Source organism: Tachysurus vachellii, chromosome 9, assembly GCF_030014155.1.
Source record: "Tachysurus vachellii isolate PV-2020 chromosome 9, HZAU_Pvac_v1, whole genome shotgun sequence".
Classification (NCBI taxonomy): Eukaryota; Metazoa; Chordata; class Actinopteri; order Siluriformes; family Bagridae; genus Tachysurus; species Tachysurus vachellii.
Window position 1 is genome coordinate 18,148,935 of NC_083468.1, and position 17,701 is coordinate 18,166,635.

The 17,701-nt window shown below is 38.2% G+C and overlaps 1 protein-coding gene across 5 annotated transcripts; it reads left to right on the forward strand.

The window, feature by feature from the left end:
* Nucleotides 1–88: 88 nt before the first annotated feature.
* On the forward strand, nucleotides 89–16,657 carry plekhg7 (pleckstrin homology domain containing, family G (with RhoGef domain) member 7). Of its 5 annotated transcripts, none has more exons than XM_060878059.1 (17): nucleotides 89–374; nucleotides 866–1,583; nucleotides 2,167–2,189; nucleotides 5,075–5,139; nucleotides 5,440–5,480; nucleotides 6,495–6,590; nucleotides 6,990–7,136; nucleotides 7,555–7,650; nucleotides 8,381–8,491; nucleotides 8,710–8,823; nucleotides 9,928–10,102; nucleotides 13,515–13,630; nucleotides 14,405–14,492; nucleotides 14,766–14,845; nucleotides 15,509–15,662; nucleotides 15,828–15,925; nucleotides 16,146–16,657. In XM_060878059.1, exons 2-17 carry the CDS (start codon nucleotides 960–962, stop codon nucleotides 16,254–16,256), a joined length of 2,139 nt encoding a protein of 712 aa, XP_060734042.1. In that variant the 5' UTR covers nucleotides 89–374; nucleotides 866–959; the 3' UTR covers nucleotides 16,257–16,657. The 5 variants fall into 5 exon arrangements, with proteins under 5 accessions (XP_060734042.1, XP_060734043.1, XP_060734040.1 ...); XM_060878060.1 differs by having other exon boundaries at nucleotides 5,078–5,139; XM_060878057.1 differs by having other exon boundaries at nucleotides 90–374; nucleotides 869–1,583; nucleotides 5,075–5,196.
* Nucleotides 16,658–17,701: the final 1,044 nt, after the last annotated feature.

Genomic DNA, 17,701 nt, shown 5'->3' on the forward strand with positions numbered 1-17,701 from the left:
GCACACTAGCTTACTTTATAGTGTGTCAGAAACGCAGAAATATGTGTAATGTGTGTAACATACTGTTTAGTAGGCAAGTGTGCAGCAGCTCAGGAAGCCCCGCCCACCTGGACCTCCCTCTGATAGTCAACAAGGCAACTGGGGTTTGTCTCAGTCTATTGTGCGGTAACGGCTTGTTATTGTGTACAGAGCTGTTCCTCGGCCAGGAATCACCAAAAGCTCGTTAAATCCTACTAAATATTTAGTTAAATAGATGTTAAAAATCATCTTTTCAGTAGCTGAGAGTTTACATTAGTGTCGGTTTTATCTTTTGTTTCTCTGATAGGAAACTGTAATACTGGCCTGATGAACAGGACAGAAACATGGAATAAAACGTAAGTAACTACGATTTTTTTTTTTTAAATAAAATGTTAATAAATAATACAATGTTATATCTCATGTATATAGATATATATAGATATTGTGGTATTTTTTTAACAGTTTAATTCGGTTAAGACCAACAGTGGACGCAACAGGTGAAGTATCGATACTTATCATGAGGCTAAAACATGTGGATCAGTTTAACCGTTTTTAGAGCAGATGTGCAGCTCGAGTCTGTTTGCAGCTCTTAGGTTAGTGTTTCGGATCAGGTTCACAAGCCCAAATTCAGTGCTGAACTCGAGTTGTTTTCCCCAAGATTAAGTCTCCAACAGTGACATTTAACTAAAACAGTTTTTTTTGTCAAACGCTGGCAAGGCGTATTTCTTGTGTACTTAATACTTCCCCATTAACATTATTGTCCTGAACATTTACTTCCTGAAGGAGTTCAAATAGTCAGTTTCAGATTAAAAAAAATCCCCTAACTCAATCTTGTTCACCTTTCCAGAAGGTTCTTCAGCATGGCTGCGAAGTGACCCCATTCTCCTGGAAGACGCTCTTCACTTTTACCTGTTCGGTGATACCATGAATCTTTGCACAAGATGACCGACTTAAAAAACGAGTATATAAAGAAAAATGGAACTCATGTGGACAAAACACTGGAGTGGACCTACATCGAATGGCACAATGACGAAATGGCTAAAACTGTGGATGCACATACCCAAACATCTGGTGAACCAACCGTGGACAAAGAAACCCAAACGAGCTATCCGTTCTTATTGCGGTTCGAGCTGTCTAGGACACCCTCCAGACTGAGATGTGGCTCGGTAAGCGAGGTGGAAGCCATGCCCACACCGCTATTTCAGTTTGACAGGCAGGCGCCTGCTCGCATCTCCACATCTCCCACTCTGAGGAGGATGAGGAGCACCAGGATTCCTTCCCGTGATGCAGGGAGAATAGGCAGTACTCAAGAGGAGCCTGGTGTGAGTGAGTCTCCATTGCCAAGGAGCCCTGTGTCACCTGCACATCGTCAGAAATCTCCCCTTGCTATCATTGAGAACCAGTCTAATGAGGACGGTCACTGGAACGGCCACTCTAATGACTCTGTGGCTCCTGGGAACGTCAGGTCTTATAGATCAAAGACAATTAGTAGCAGTGGCCTTCACTTGAAGCAGGAGTTTTTGAGTGTGAATGAAATCACTGATACTGATTATGATACTAGAGAGGTAAGCCGAATTCTGCTAAATTCAGTCTAGCGTATATCAAAACCTTCGGAGTAATAATGTTTTTTGCCAGTGCTTTGTTCAGGACAGTGATAATGGTCTTTTAAATAGACTGGCTAAAAACGGTCACAGTCAATTCAGGGGGTCAGAAGTCTCCATGCTCATTCTGCTCGGCCTCCTGTGGCGGCTTTTCACAATGAGCCCTTTTGACAGCAAATGAATCAGTAGATACATGTGCCGACAGCTTTGACTGAGCCCATGTCGCCAGACCCCCTCAAGTAGACTCCTCCAATGGGCCCCCACTCACCACAGTCCACAGGCATAGAATAATGGTGGGGTCAGTGGGCAATCAAAAGAATGAAAGGAAAACCGCATTCCCTCAATTTATTCATTCAATCAGGCATATCTTCTATAGTCAGAACATGTTGGCAGATTCAGTGGCTTTAAGAGAACTTTTAAATGACCATTATTGCGACTGAGACATATAATCTATTCATGTGTAGTGATTCAGAAGAGACATGTTTTCAGACAGTCTAAATTTCCTTCATTAGTGTCTGTGCTAACATCATTTTGTTTTTCACTACAGGTGAAAGAGCCGAGTCATAAAAGGTAAGCGTATAGCAGCACTATCTTTAGAAATTTGCATGAACTATGCCCTTCTTAGATTTGCATGTGAGCCATTTAGCATTTCTGTTTTTATACCCAGTGTTAGTACATACAAAATGTTATTCTGTCTCTGTTCCTTATGAGTGAAACTAGTCAAGCCAGCAGGTTTGTTCTTTGTGCCAAAATCAACAGTTCCATACCCCCTCAAATTGCTTCCTCACTTGTCGCACTACATCACTCATTTGAAGCGTTATTTTATTAAAGATGGCCAAATGGCACATTTCTCAGCCGCAAACAGACCGCATGGAGCAGCGCTAATGGCGCTGGCCACTAGAAATCCTTTGTTCACTGTGATCCCACATTGTTAGAGGCATATGAACTCTGTACGCCAAGGTATACCGCTCCCATGCTTCTGTGTGGAACATGGAAACTCATTAATTCTGTTTTCCCCAATGAAGCTGTTCATCTTGCAAGATAATGAGAGATAATCAGGCAGCTATAAATGCCAGTGCAGCACTGCACGATAACAGAGCTTGTTCTGGGACAGGAATTGGATGAGAGAGCTTGAGACTGAGGGCATCATTATTTGGCAAAGGTGCAAAGACAAAGCCCCCTTTTTTTCATGGAAACACAGTAACATGGGAGTTAGTAGTCAGACTGGGCCTCAGTGGGATTACGGATGTGTTTTTTGCTAGAATTGATAGTGACCTGTTTTTGTTTCATAGGCCAGTTCAAAGTTCCCTATTTATAACAGGACCAGGTCACATCAAGCAATGATTTCCTTGTTAAGCCTTGTAGAGCTAATCACTGTATGTAGTAGAGAAGAGGGTGAATCTGAACAGTACTAGTATGAATTCACATTGAGTCTTTTTAATGAGTCTTAAAATATCAAGAAAGGCTTAAACATACAAGGGAAGATAAAAACAAACTTGTTTTGAAAGGTCTATCAGAGCACATGCTCTGCCCTTGGCATTATTGCTATAAGGTCAAAGAGTGTGACACTATTGTTTATCATTATAGTCTCATGGTCAGGTGCTGAGGAACACTGAGTTGTACATGTTGAACTATGATTTTTAGTTTTGTTTTTGTACATACTGTTTCATCAGTTTTTATTTGAACATTTTGAATGCAAATATACTGTGACAAATCTTCAACACTGTTGAAGTTCACTGCAAAATACCTAAAATGTCATGTTGATATATTCAGCAGCAAGCCATCACCATTTAGTCGTTTTGTGAGAGGACAGTCACAACATTGAGGGTGGAACTCAAAAACCAGCCTGTCAAGTTGCTGTGAAAAGCATTTCTGCTTCATGCCTGAGGTTTTCGGCCACCATATAGCACAGGTCATTGAAGAACTGAGGTCACCTGAGCATAAAGCGCATGAAAGGCAATCAGATCAAAAGGAAATAAAACTCAGTCCAGATGAAGCTTGTACACTTCATATCTGCCATGCTGAATTTATCCAGCAGATATCTACATCATAAATGTCCCTACATATGATTACCCTTAACAAACTAGAGGCAAAAAAAAATAATCCCCTCATTTTTAATTCATTATTCTCGGTTCCACAGCCACAGGCTGGAAGCAGGGCGTTGTATCTCCCGTCCGACCTCTTCTTTTTCTTCGTCTTAACTGGTTTCACAAGATATGCACTCTCCCCTTTTCATATTTTGTTTTGTTTAACTGACTGGATTCTAAAACCAACACCATGAATAATATAAACACAGGAAACAAAAGATTTCAACTTTTGTTTTTGTGAACCACTCTAACCTGATAACCCTGTTAATAAAGTACTGGAGATCTGAAGTACCCAAGATTTCTCACTTAATATGAGATTTTGTTATACTATATAAGGTTTACTATAATATGTTTACTATATAAAGTTGAATGTTATGTTACAGTTTAGTATATTAATATTTCCAATTGAGGCAATTTCCTTGTAACTAAATATAGAGTCATGTTTCACATGACATTGAATAATTAATGCTGCATTCTGGTAAATCATATGATTATATAACGTTTGATACTTTTGATGCAAATACCCTGACACTAAGCTGACATTGTTCTTTGCCCATAGGCAAATAAAATTGCATGAGATCATTTATTTCAGGTGCATGAAGCAAAGTAAATAAGTAATTTCATGCCCTTAACTTGTGGAAAAGACGGGTGATGTTTGAAAATATTTTTGCTTACCTTTTCTATTAGACATTTAAGAGCTTGTGCAATTCTGCAAAAGTGTTAGTAATAGATGTGATTGCAATTACAGTCACATCAGATTATGAACTTATGCTGTTTATTATGCACACTGCATGTGATGCAAATGTGGATCTCCCTCCACTCCTCTTGTCTTTAGTCAATGTTTGAGGGGCACTTCCAACTTCATAACTAAGGAGTTTCAGTATTTTGGCTGTAACAAACTTTTCTGTGCAGGTATTTTGGACAGAACATACAATATTCAATATCTGACAGCTGCCAGTGGCTTACTGATTGGTTAGAGCTACATGGCAACTCATGATTTTGTAATGCTGATGAGGGTTTAATGCTAGTAATCCAATTTTAGATTTATTTTTGCCCAGATTTTTTTAGTTGCTATTGAGAATCGTGATCCTACTCATCCGATATCCTGATATCTTTAAATCCAGGTTATGAGTTGCGCTAATTATCTAGAACATTTCTGTCAAACTGGCGAGGAAGAAGAACATAGATTATGTAAAGTTCACTCAAAAAGAAAGCCACAAAGTCTATATACAGCCTGTCATTTAGCAAAAAAGCAGTTCATCTGTCATGCTTTGAGGGAATTGTATCCCTTAGGGCTGAAATGTTCTTCACTCTTCTGCAACCTTAACCCCTGTTAACCTGTTTCTCATGCACTTGCCTTGTGTTCAGCAGGCTGCAGGAAAGAAGGCGAAGCTCTGTGGTCGTCACTCTTCCAGGACTGGACGTTTCTCCCGGTGATCTTTTTGTTTCCAATGATGCTGTCGATATTTTAAACCACTCCACGTTTTCAGGTTCATTAGGCTACTGTTATCACCATAAGCATTCACAAACTATTCCAGCTGACCCATACTATCGGGGTGAACCAGCTTAATATTGTTATTCGTAGTATTTCTGTCATTATATATACACATCATATAGTTTCACAGTGAATAGAATAATAACTAAACACTTACATTTTCCACAGTGTTACACATTTCAGTATTTTGTGTATGATTCACTCTGTATACTAACAGTGTCTAAAACTTATTATATAGATATGAAGAAATCAAAGTGGCCTTTTTCAAAACGTACAACGGTAGGTGAAATTTAACATTTCAGGCATTTAAACACTAAAGAGAATGAAATGATCAAACCGAATGCCTGAATAACTGCTCTCTCAACTTGTCTTGTCTAAAAGTGCTTTTTTTCCTGCTCAGGGTTGAGCACACATTGTTCACTGACCCAGTTAGAGTGAAAGCAGATTTACATGTCCCCCTTTCCCCCGATTTCTTCCATCTATACAAGCAGTTAACATATAAATAATCACATGTACAAGCAGAAATAAAAATAAGAGCATCATAAAGACTTGCGTTTGATACTCGTAGTACGGATATAAAAGCTGTTAAAATGACTACATTTGTCTGCGCTTTATTACTGAATCTATCAAGTGAACGATGAATACTTTTTGGTTTGGCTCGATGGCTTTTTTAAGCTGCGCCAGGTAAATTTGTGCTGCTGTTCCTGTTGCACTGTCAAGTTGATCAGCACATAAAGTCACCTTGGCTGTCACATGACCATGCTGGAAACTGATTGGCTGTTACACTGAAAGGCGAGACAGAAGAACCCGGTTGCCCTTGCCTCCCAGTGAGAAGGGCTAGCCTCCAGCCATGTGCATGAACATGTACACGTGAGACAGACACGCGAGGACAATACAGAGAAGAGCCTCGACTGAGCACACATTCTGAAATGTTAACCAAATATTACATAAATAAGAACCTGGATTTGAGATTGCAAGGAACGTTAGGTGGTTTTTAATATAAAGCATTCTCACTCCTGTGAGTTCTGTGTCATGCATTCCTCTTGAGTATGTGGGGTTTGAAATGGCTGTAATTCTTGACTGAACCTTTCTTCTTTTTAGGCTTTACGTCAATTAGAGTCAATTGGAATTGATTTCTTTTATTGTTCGAGGGTTTCCCTGATTCCTGAAAAGCACTGCAGTATTTTTGAAATTACCCATCATTTTTTTGTGTGTGTGTGTGTGGAATCTTTTTCATTATGGGTCAGATAAACTCTCACAGTGTTGTTAAAACTGTTCTTTTTTTTTTATCAGAATAAAGGCAGGACACGCACAGCTGCAGACATTGAAAAATGTCTCACAGCCATCCACATCCAGGAGTGGAGAAACACACATTTTCAACAGTACAAGGTATAAGAGGTCACAGCTGAAATTTGTGCTGAAACTGTTTTAAATGTTCGAAGAAGAGAGCTTCTCTTTCAGACACAGAGTACACGTACTTACTGAACTTAAATTACTGTAAAAGGTTTTCTAAAAGCTTTAAGTGGTAAGATGCTGTTGAGTCTCATTTGAATATTTAGCATTTCTATTCGTATTTCTTCCAAATACAAATGCCAGTTGTCTGTGTTTATTTTATTTTTATAGATTATTTTCCCATGATTTATATTTATATGATCACGAGTACTTTTAGGGCATTTTTAGGAGTGTTGTGATTGGATCTGATAGTGTCTGAGAGTAAAGTCATTCTTTGTCTGTGGATATGTATAAAATCTCTAGGCATATCATAGTTGTTTCTTATATTTACCTCAGGATTTGGCTTTAGAGGAGTTTCTGAGAAGTCACCCAGAGCTGAGGGTAGAAGAAGAGCCAAAAGCACACAAAAGACAGGAGGCACTCTGGGAACTCTTCACCAGCGAGTGTGTGTACTTCCTAGACCAGTTAATGGTGTTGAAAGAGGTATAATCATTCATACATTGTGTGGTGGTGGTGGTGAAAGTATATGACTTGTTTAAAAACAGTAACAAGATACAGTTTATTAATAAAATATTAACAAGTCTATGTTTTTTTTATAATGCAAATCTTTTTAATATTGTAAATCCCTTATTCTTCTTTATCCCAAATTAACCAAACAGGTCTGATTCTGGGTAAAGGACCGCTGACTAGAATGCTCAGAGCATGTGGCTGATATAGTGGGGCATCTTTTATAGACTACATACATAAGCATATGCTCTCAGTGTGATGTTTCTTTTATTGGTACTCAGCAGGAAATGTGCACGTCACAAAACTCCCTAATAGTCCTGTACTCAGTTGTAGAACCACACTTGTATATGTAATCTGTTCTTTTAAACACGCTTTACCTGTGGTTTGTTTGCAGGTATTTCTGACTACTCTGTCTGATCTGCAGATGAGGGATTGTCTACAAGATATTGAATCTTGGGCACTGTTTGGAAACCTCAATGAGCTGTGCCTGGTAAAGGACATCTAAAAATACAGATACAGATGGGTGAAAAGTTAAAGGCAAAACTACCATAGTGTTTTAGTTTAGTCTTAAAACACCTCCCGAGTTCATGACAGTTAAAGCAGAAACTGATTAGTGCAGTACACGTTATACAAATTGCCATCAAAATGAAAACATATAGTTGGTGAAATATTTAATGAAAACACAAAGGGAAAAATATTCCCAGCTTAGACGTGCACCGTATGGAGCTGACGTCTCCACAGCAAAGATTAGCCCTAACATATATTTATACAAAAAAAAAAAAGATAAACACAGCAAATGTTAGCACCTAATATTACATACAGTTGAATAGTTTCGGTCTGAAAAGCTAGCCTCTTTTTTATTTTTATTTTTTTTTAAATTGTGCTAAGCTACTATCGGAGTCTGAGATATTGTTTTCTTTATTCTTACATGATAGACAGCATAATAAATAAATAAATAGTTTTAGTTTATGGCCGTTCAAAAGCTCACAAAAACACTGACGTGGCCCTGGCACGATGTGAACTTGACATTCCTACACTAAGAAAACAAGAGGATGCAACTCCTGCCAGCAAAATTCCATCACGTTGTAACAGAGTGTCTGTTTTTTCCTTTAATATGCCACTCGTGTGTATATACATTACCGCTTATAGTCTTGTAAAAATGTAATGGAATCGTGTATGGTTCAGAGTATCAAATCAGATTGTGTGTTGGTTCACTGTAGGTTAGCTTTGGCTTCCTGACCAGTCTACTGCATGTGATTAAAGAGCTGTGGGCCACTCCAGAGCCTCCAGACACCAATAACACACAGGCCCTGATGGCCATTCTCAAAAAGGTGAGGTATCTCTGATGGGGCCTTGTGTGTGTACACGTGCATGTATTTGCTTATATGTGTGTGCTTTTATGGATTTATTAGCATGCGTTTGCATTGTGTGTGCAGGTTGCATGTGTGCTTGCTGTTTTGCTGTGTTTTAGTCAAATACAAGTTATGTCTAAGTCAACAGTATGTATAATATTTGTGCATGATTTCTGACCCTTTGCTTGACCTTTCAGGCTTTTGGTGAGAGCATCTGTCACTGTCTACAGAAATACTGTCTGAACTACAGTAAAGCCATCCTCTATTTAGACACCCTGAAAGCCAGGGAGGACTTCAGTACTTATCTGAAGGTATGTTAGACTAGTATTGACTTCATTAGGTTTCACTTTCAGAATGCTTCAAGGCACACAGCTCATGGCTCATGAGCTGTTATTGTATTTTCTGACAGGGTAAAAAAAATAATTGTATTTTAAATGTAATTAAAACAATCTGGAATTATATTTGACCTTCCAATTTAATATACATAGAGTTCTGCTCAAAAGTTTGCATACCTTGGGAGAATTTGCAAGATGTGTACCACTGCTTGAAGAAAACATGAATGAGACGGCAAAACATTTATTTTATTTCTTATAGGACTTAAATATGTAAAGCATAACAGAATGAGGACCAAACATTCAAGGATATGTAAATCGGTGTTGTTTAGGTGATTTCAGTTCTCATTAGTTTTTAAAAAGGAGTCAAACATTCATTCATTCATTCATTTTCTACCGCTTATCCGAACTACTCCGGGTCACGGGGAGCCTGTGCCTATCTCAGGCATCATGGGGCATCAAGGGAGTCAAACAACTATGTGATAATTAATGACTTTACATGACTACTATCTTTAAATAAAAAAATATTTATCATTCTTAATTATCAGTCATATTCTCCAAATAAATGGCAATGTTTAACAATTTCTTTCAGGGTATGCAAACATTTGAGCACAACTGTATTTCTAGAGTTCAGGCTTTTGAGGCCACTTCTAATTACTTGTTTGTTTGTTTGTATATACACACACATACACATACATAAATATATATACATAAATACAAACATATTATAATGTTAAAGCACAGTGCACAGAAACTGTCATGCATGAAAGCAGTTCAGTTCTGAACTCATGAAGCTTTCTTCATCTCCTCAACCCTCACTCAGTTTAACAGATAAATTTATAAATTAGAGGATTTTTATGTCAAATGAACATAAACAGATAATCTATAACACCAATTATATTTATAATGGCATTGAAAATGTCTCACAAGGTATTGTGAACTCTATATTATTTCATGATGATGGTAATTGTAGTGGCAGAACTTATTCCTTGTAATTGTTACACTCTTCTGTCTATGAATACTTTAACAATACAGTTGATATTATGGGAGCGGTAAAAATCTCTCTCTGTCTGTCTTCCTCAGTGGTGCGAGAGGAACGAACAGTGCCGTAGGCTGCAGTTAAGGGATCTTCTGGTGACTCCTTTGCAGAGGTTCACACGATACCCTCTCATCCTGAAGAACATGGAGAAAAGGAGCTGCACAGAAGCAGAGGAAAGCGCTTTGCAGAGCGTAGTGGAACTGGTGGACAAAGCCATATGTAAATATGTACCATTATATCATTATCAGTTAGCACAGCTGCAGCCAGCAAAACATTTCTCATGAGCAGTGGCCTCACTGTAGGTTATTAATCTAAAACACAGTATTAGGGCTGTGTTATAAATCCCATTTTATTGTTATAGTGTGTTTCCATGGCTGAAGAGGTTAATTAAAAGTTAGGAATAATATCTCCACATCAACTGCTTTTAAACAGAAGATTCGCACTCTCATACGTGTGTGTGTGTGTATTTGAGTAGGACCCCAGAGTGAAAAAACAAAACAGCTAAACATGCTGCTATTGTTAGCTATTTGACTGTCTGCTGCATTGCCAAAAGATTGAGACTCCTTTCAGTGGCAAATATTAACAAATAAAAACAAATACTGAATAGTGGTACAGTGATACCTCGAGATACGAGTGCTTTGACATATGAATTTTTTGAGATACGAGCTGTGATTCGACCATATTTTTGGCTTGAGATACGAGCATCCGAGCCGCGGCTGCCGAAACAAAGATCCCCAACAACCACGTGTGCTCTGTTTCCCCCGCCTCAGCTTCCCGCGTCTCACTCGGTTAAAGCCGCCTTTCCACTGCACACGTCAAACGACGGGCGATAAACAGGAAGTCATTCATTTCCTATGGAGAGTCGCAAAGGAGCTGCGTGAGGTGCCGACCATCTGCGGATCCGTAATTTTCGGATCCGTTTTAATCGTTGGATCCGTTAAAAATTTGAACCTATGCGACTACACCGCATCTGATATGCCGACCGGACAGGTTTTTATTAAAACAACCGGCAGATATTAGTGAGGAAAGAGTGACAAAAAAGGCAAAAACAAGTGAAGAGAAAAGCGATGAAGAAAATTAAGCAAAATTAATGTAAAGAAAACAGAAATTGTAGCAATTAAGTTCAGTTAAGTTAAGAGAAATCAAGCATCGCGTTAGTTCTGGCAGGCCACGTCGTCAAGCGTGCATCAGCTGTTAATCAGCTGTCCACAACGCGCACCAATCCGGTTACTACATCCATATTACCTGACCATTTAAATTCCCATTCATAGAGCTGCTCTAGCGCTTCGCTGCTGCCGCGATCTAAACTCCCTCCTCCAACCCCGACTCCACCATGCCGGAACCCGTGTTCGTTGTACCAGATTACGTCATAAATCTCCACATATTTCTCTCTCTCTCTCCCTCTCTCTAATTATTTAATTATTTATTTATCCATTTATTCATTTATTATTTTCCTTTTCTATTTTTAACTGTATGCATGATTAATGCTTCTGTTATACTCTAAATGAAGTTTAGTTAAGTTCCATTTAAGTGTAAAGTGGCATTAAGAGTGCAAGTAAGTGAACGAAAGTAAAAGTGTAATTCCTTCTAACTCCTCCACCTGTTTACTCCTCCCTCAACCTCAATCTTCCGTAAAGTAAAACCAGTTTATTTTTTTAACATTCTCTTTTATTACTGTATGTTTTTATACAATATATGTCATTTATAAATACAGGTACTGTACATATTTCATATTCAAAACACATAAACAAAACAACTGGAGTGGAATTTTGCGAGCTGGAACGGATTAATGGGATTTCAATTCATTTAAATGGGGAAAATTGCTTTGAGATACGAGCAATTTGAGATACGAGCAAGGTCACGGAACGAATTAAACTCGTATCTCGAGGTATTACTGTATTTGTATTTTCTTACTATGGCTAAATTACTCTATGAGAGCAGTTTAAGATGTAGTGAATAGGATTAGAATAGTGATGTGGGATTCAGCCTTTGTTCTGCTGAGGAGGCATAAATAAAAATATACCTGCATGAAGAGACACTAATTATGACTTTAAGCTGAATGTTTACAAAATAGTGTTTACATTAATTCTAAAAAAGTTAAGAATGCAGTTTAACAAGCTAGCCAGATAACAACATAGTAATTAACTGCTGAAACGGTAAACTTGTCATGCTAAAATCAAGGAAAGTGAAAATAATCAATATCGCCTCAGACTGTACCCTTAATAATATGCTTCAACTGAATGTTTTCCGGAAAATACAACCCTGCTTCTAAATGAGTCTACAAAAAAAAGTCTGTTTTTTCTCGTTATCATCGGCGTAATGTTTTTTATCCTGGTCAGGGCACAAGGTGGGAATAAAATGTCTATCAAAGGCACCGTGTACCCATTCTTTTATACCCAGAGCGCTCACTTGATGTACTAGCATGTTTTTGGAGTAAACCTGAGTGACACAAGGAAGAACATGTGAAACTCAACACTGACAGTAGTCTGAGCTCATGATCGAACCAGGGACCTGTTCTGGGAGCAGTGAGCCGTCCCACTACGTGCTGCGCTGTTCTGCTGCCCTGTAGTTGCACTTGTGCTTTTTTACACACTGCAATCTCACACCAAAATACGAAAATATCTGAATATTTTGAGTATGTTTAGCAACTTGAACAGCTCGAATTAGGAATCGAATAATTCCACCTATATGCTAATGTCTTTACTGACATGACAAAAAGTGTTGATTTTTAATGGTGTAATATGAAGCACTTGTTTCATGTTGCTATTGTGTATTTATCAGATCATGTTAGAGTAAAGCACTTATGTCTGAAGAGGAATTACAACACCAACAGTGTCAGCTTACAATTCTAGTTCGTTATCTGTCATCATAATATGGCTTTTACCCCCAGAGCCAGCTGTGAAATGTACAATACAGAATGTAAAATACACAAATATATATAAAGGGACCAGTTTTGTTTTTGTAAGATAAGTCATTCTTTTATTCTCCAATATTAATTTCTTTCAGTATTTTTTTACAGGAAAGACCAGTATACAAATTGTCACAGACTTTATATATATGTATATATGTGTGTGTGTGTGTGTGTATATATATATATATATTTATTTTATTTAGGTCTGGAAAAACCATTTGTGTGTTGCATGTTATTGTTTTTCTGCCAGTGTCTAACAGCATGTACTTATAATTATAGAACTGTATGAGATCCTACTTGCAACTAGACTGGCAGGTTTTTAACAAATATACTACACCAACGCTTTTGCACACTGGCGTCACAGGGGGTAGATTTTAGCTATGTTTCCTGACTGATTTGAGGGCGTGTCTGGTGTAACATATAACATGTCATGGAACTTTGTGTCTATAGTTAGGACAGGTTATTCTTTTATGGGTGTGGAACTTTAATTACCTCCAGCGTCTGATGAGTAAGAGCTCTTTCCCAACGTACAGACGTAAGAGAGCATAGTGAAACTAGAGCTGTCTGTCACCAAGGGAATAAAAGAATAAAAGAATGGGAGTGAAGTTTGATTAAAAGGTGTGGATAAACCTCAGTGGAAATCATAACTGAAACATTGAAATGCTGAATTGATCATGAATCTCTCTCTCTCTCTCTCTCTCTCTCTCTCTCTCTCTCTAGATGATCTGGAGGGGAAGGTGAAGTGGTTGGATAACTATCAGAAAGTTAATCAGCTGAAGGAAGCCTTGATTTGGCTCCCAGTGTGGGAAAGAGAAAAGAGAGCACATGTTCCAGAGGTAATTACACCCAATTGACCTTTTGTAGCATTAAGTAATATTCAAAAGACCAGTAGAAATTAAACTGTAGAAGCAAAGCTTTCATAGCATCTAACATTATTGTGTTTCTAGCACAGATAAAGCTTTCGCAGGTTAAGGTCAACTGTAAGGCCACAAGCCCTAAAACTCAGCATTTATAGTAAATGTCCATAGAGTCAGTCTTGTATTAAAATGAGGTGAACGTATTACACATGGTATTTTTAGAGTAATAACCATGTATACCATGTGAAGGCACTCCTTACTTGCTCGTTGCTGATCCTTAAGGACTCTGTCGTTATTACAGCAAACTTTCTATAAATAGGATGCTGTATGCTTCAGAATAATTATGACAGAACAGGTCGTTATCATAATTACAACACCTCATTACATTTGAAAGTAGTGGATGTTTAAGGATTAAATAGGATTAGGTGTAAGATGGAGTCCACACTGTACATTGGCATTATCAACTACAAACAGAATATTTGTTTCTGTTCTACTTACACATGTTCATCATTCACATGCAAACAATGTATACAAGAAGATGCATGTGCATGTGATGGGAAATTTACAGTGTCAAAAACAAAGCCGGGTAGATGGGGTCACATTTTAATGTTTGCAAGAGGCATGCCCCATAAAGTGTGGATTGAAATAGTAAAAAAAAAAAAGTAAACATGTTCTGTAAGGCAGGTTTGAGACAGGCAGCTGGAACTTCACTTTTTGAGCTTACATAGTAGTCACGCCTGTAATTTCCCACAGAATCTGAAACACTTGCTGAAAGCTGTGCCTTTGGAAAACTTGGTCTCTCAGCGTAGTCTCCGATACGAAGGGAAGCTCACACTCACAGGTGAGACACGGACACATGACTTCTGAAACCTAAGCTGTTTAGATTAGAAAAATTTTAATTTTCTATTATGTAGCATTCACTTCTTATTTATACATCATTTATATGACATTATATATATATATATATTTATATTTCCCTACAATAAGAAATAGTCAGTATTTGGATCTTTTACACTTGAGCTGGAACTGTGCATGTACAGAACTCTATCTAACATACTGTTTTAGATACAAAAACCATTATTGTCCATCATTGGCCACCATTTTCTCTGAACAGAGAATTCCAAGCCGAATGATGTTTACCTGTTTCTGTTTGACGAATTCCTCCTCATCACCAAGGTCAAACGAACTAAAAAGGTGCAGTATTTCAAGAGCTATGCATTTAACTACTCCGTGTACAATGTCATAACAGGATTCAACAGATGTAATGCCGTCTACTGAGATTGATCTTCAGAACTGTTTGAAAACATTAACTCTTTGTCACAGAACACTGCAATTCCATTCCATCGCCAGAATGGAAACTGACTTATCGGATATTTTCCATCATGAATAAAAACAACAAATTAATTATTTGATTTCTGCAAGTCTGTTATAAGATTAGTCAGGACACTGTTGGGTTTCTGTGTGTAAAGTATAGTGATATGCTTACATGCTGGAGAGCAAGGCGAGGGGAAACAGGAGAGGGGTGTGAGCCCCCTGCTGGGCAAACAATACACACCACCACTCCACAATAACATTGGTACAGAGATATAACAGACAGCACTAAATTTAAACCTAGTAGACTAGGTGCAAAAAAAAAAACATCTATTTTTATATGAGCCATTATCCACTACTGTGGAGTGCGATATCAAATGAATTCAATGCTAAAAAGGAGCATCCATAACGAGTTGATGCAATAGTTGAGCTGTTTAACAGAAGCATATGTTTTTAAAGAGATCATTTTCTGATGGTTCCAAAAGCTAATTTGATATAACGATAATTGATACACAAGCAATGGTTATAGTGTTTTGTGTTGTGTAGAAGTCTGTTGTTGGGGAGGTTCTCCCTGTGCGCTCTGTGGCTGGTCAGGAGCTAGAGCAGTTACTGCAGGAGGGCTGCAGCTTCACCGTGCTCGATCAACCCATCTCACTGGATCGCCTGCAGCTCAGGAACGTAGACCAGCTTAACGCTGCAGGTTAATGATTAGAAATTATATTTCCATGTGTATTATTTCCTCCCTGCATTAATACTCATTTGGATGAGATTTTTAATATTTACTATTCAAAGAATGGACATTTAGAGTAGAACAGTATGAAATTGTTGTGGTTGGTGATTATATCTTTTCCTTTCCACTGTGTAGCCTCTGGTCTACCCTGTTCATTTATTATAATGCACCAGAATCGCTATCAGCAGTGCATCGGCGTGTTCATTCTGCAGGCCCCGAGCGAGTCCGTTAAGGTGAGGAGCCACACTGTGTCCTGATGTAATTACACACTGTGCCGTCTCTGATCTGTACCACCTGATTCCAGCCCTATGCCACTGTTTTTGTCCTGATCAAATAACTCTGTTTTAAATGTCACGCCAACAAACACCCTGCATGCAAGAAAAGGTCTCTTAAATGCACGTCACTGATTGCATTATTGAGCGTCTGTGCTTTGTGTGTGTTTGTGTGTCGCAGAAAGCATGGCTGTCTGAGATCGAGGAGGCAGTCTGTGCTCTGCTGAAGCGGGACTCTCAGCAGCCTCGGCTGAAGAGCTCGTCTCTCTTTGTGGAGTCTTCTCAGATCTAACTCACACACTCAGACTCTGACCATCAGAACAGGTGGCCCACATCAATACTGCTGTCTGACAACATCACATGACCAGGACTAATAATATGGGTTTCTAATTGACTGGCCAAGATCCCAGCATGGCTATAGAGTCTTACATCTGTCTTTTCAGATCCATGTAAAGCACTTGAAAAGGTTTATTCAGGTCAGGCAGCAGTGTCACAAATGACACAAGTACAAAGCTGTAATGCAAACGGAACTGTTGCTGTAGCCTGACACCCACTGAAGACTAAACGTGCCACAGGAGTGGAAAATTACGGCTCTGAAATTCAGCCAAAATGGACTATGCTTCTTTGAGATGTAGATTAATACAGTTTGTGTTATGTTTTGTTTTTTAATTAAAGTTTCCTTTGAAACTGAAACTCTCTGGCCTGCTATTTTACTCTGCGACTGTGAAATCTAGAATTGATTGCTGTGGCCTTTTATTGATATGATAATATGAAATAGATACACAAGCAATGGTTATAGTGTTTTGTGTTGTGTAGAAGTCTGTTGTTGGGAAGGGACCAGTTTAACTTGTAGTGTCAAAAGGTTCTCAGTTATCATAAGTAGTTGATTTTCTTATATCCTCCCAAAAAAAATCCCACCAGATTTGTGTTACACTCATCTTCCTCGTGTGTGTGTGTGTGTGTGTGTGGACATACCCATAATAACATACTGATACTTAGCAAGTGCATTTTCTGCCATCTGTCATCTAGCGATGCCCACAAAACTCCAGAATGCTCAGCCACTGCAGTGTGTCAGCTACCACAGACACATGTACTAATGCTTCCTCTTTGTAAAGAGTGCCATTACTTTGCCCTAACTGAACAGCTGGTCTAATTTATGTTACATTAACAATTTGTCATTAGTTATTATTATGAAGGAACCAAGTCTGAAACATTTGAATGAAATCTGTAAGCGATTTAATCCTGACCGTGTAATCTGTACATAAACTCACAGTAGCACGTCAGTTATTTACTTAAAGATTTACTTTGGGCAACAGCACATCAGTGTTGTATCGTCTGAAGGCTTCTGATGTCTGTGTATTGAATAGTACATTTAACAGACTACGTAATATAGAAGGCTTTTCGTCATAAAATGGCACTTATATGCAAAGTAATAAACATTTAATTATTATGAAGCTCACACCCTGAAAAATTAGGTTCCTCTTTAACTCGGATCTCTCTCTCTATCTCTCTCTCCACTCCTTACATGTTGAAATAAACACTAACAGGATATGAGCATTTTTCCATGAACAGCACAGTACTTTGTAAATGCTTCTTTGAATGATTTACAAATAAATTCATTCATATCCGGTTTGCGTAATGAATTTATAATGAGGTTTTATTGAACGCCTACGATATAAATGAGGCAAATATGAATTAAAAATAAATAAATAATTCTAACAATCCCTGTAATCTCAG

Coding starts and splice junctions, on each gene's coding strand:
- plekhg7 (XM_060878057.1), top strand. CDS start 960: ATGACCGACTTAAAAAACGAGTATATAAAGAAAAATGGAACTCATGTG. Junction 7,651..8,380: donor ACCTCAATGAGCTGTGCCTG/GTAAAGGACATC, acceptor GGTTCACTGTAG/GTTAGCTTTGGCTTCCTGAC. Junction 10,103..13,514: donor ACTGGTGGACAAAGCCATAT/GTAAATATGTAC, acceptor CTCTCTCTCTAG/ATGATCTGGAGGGGAAGGTG.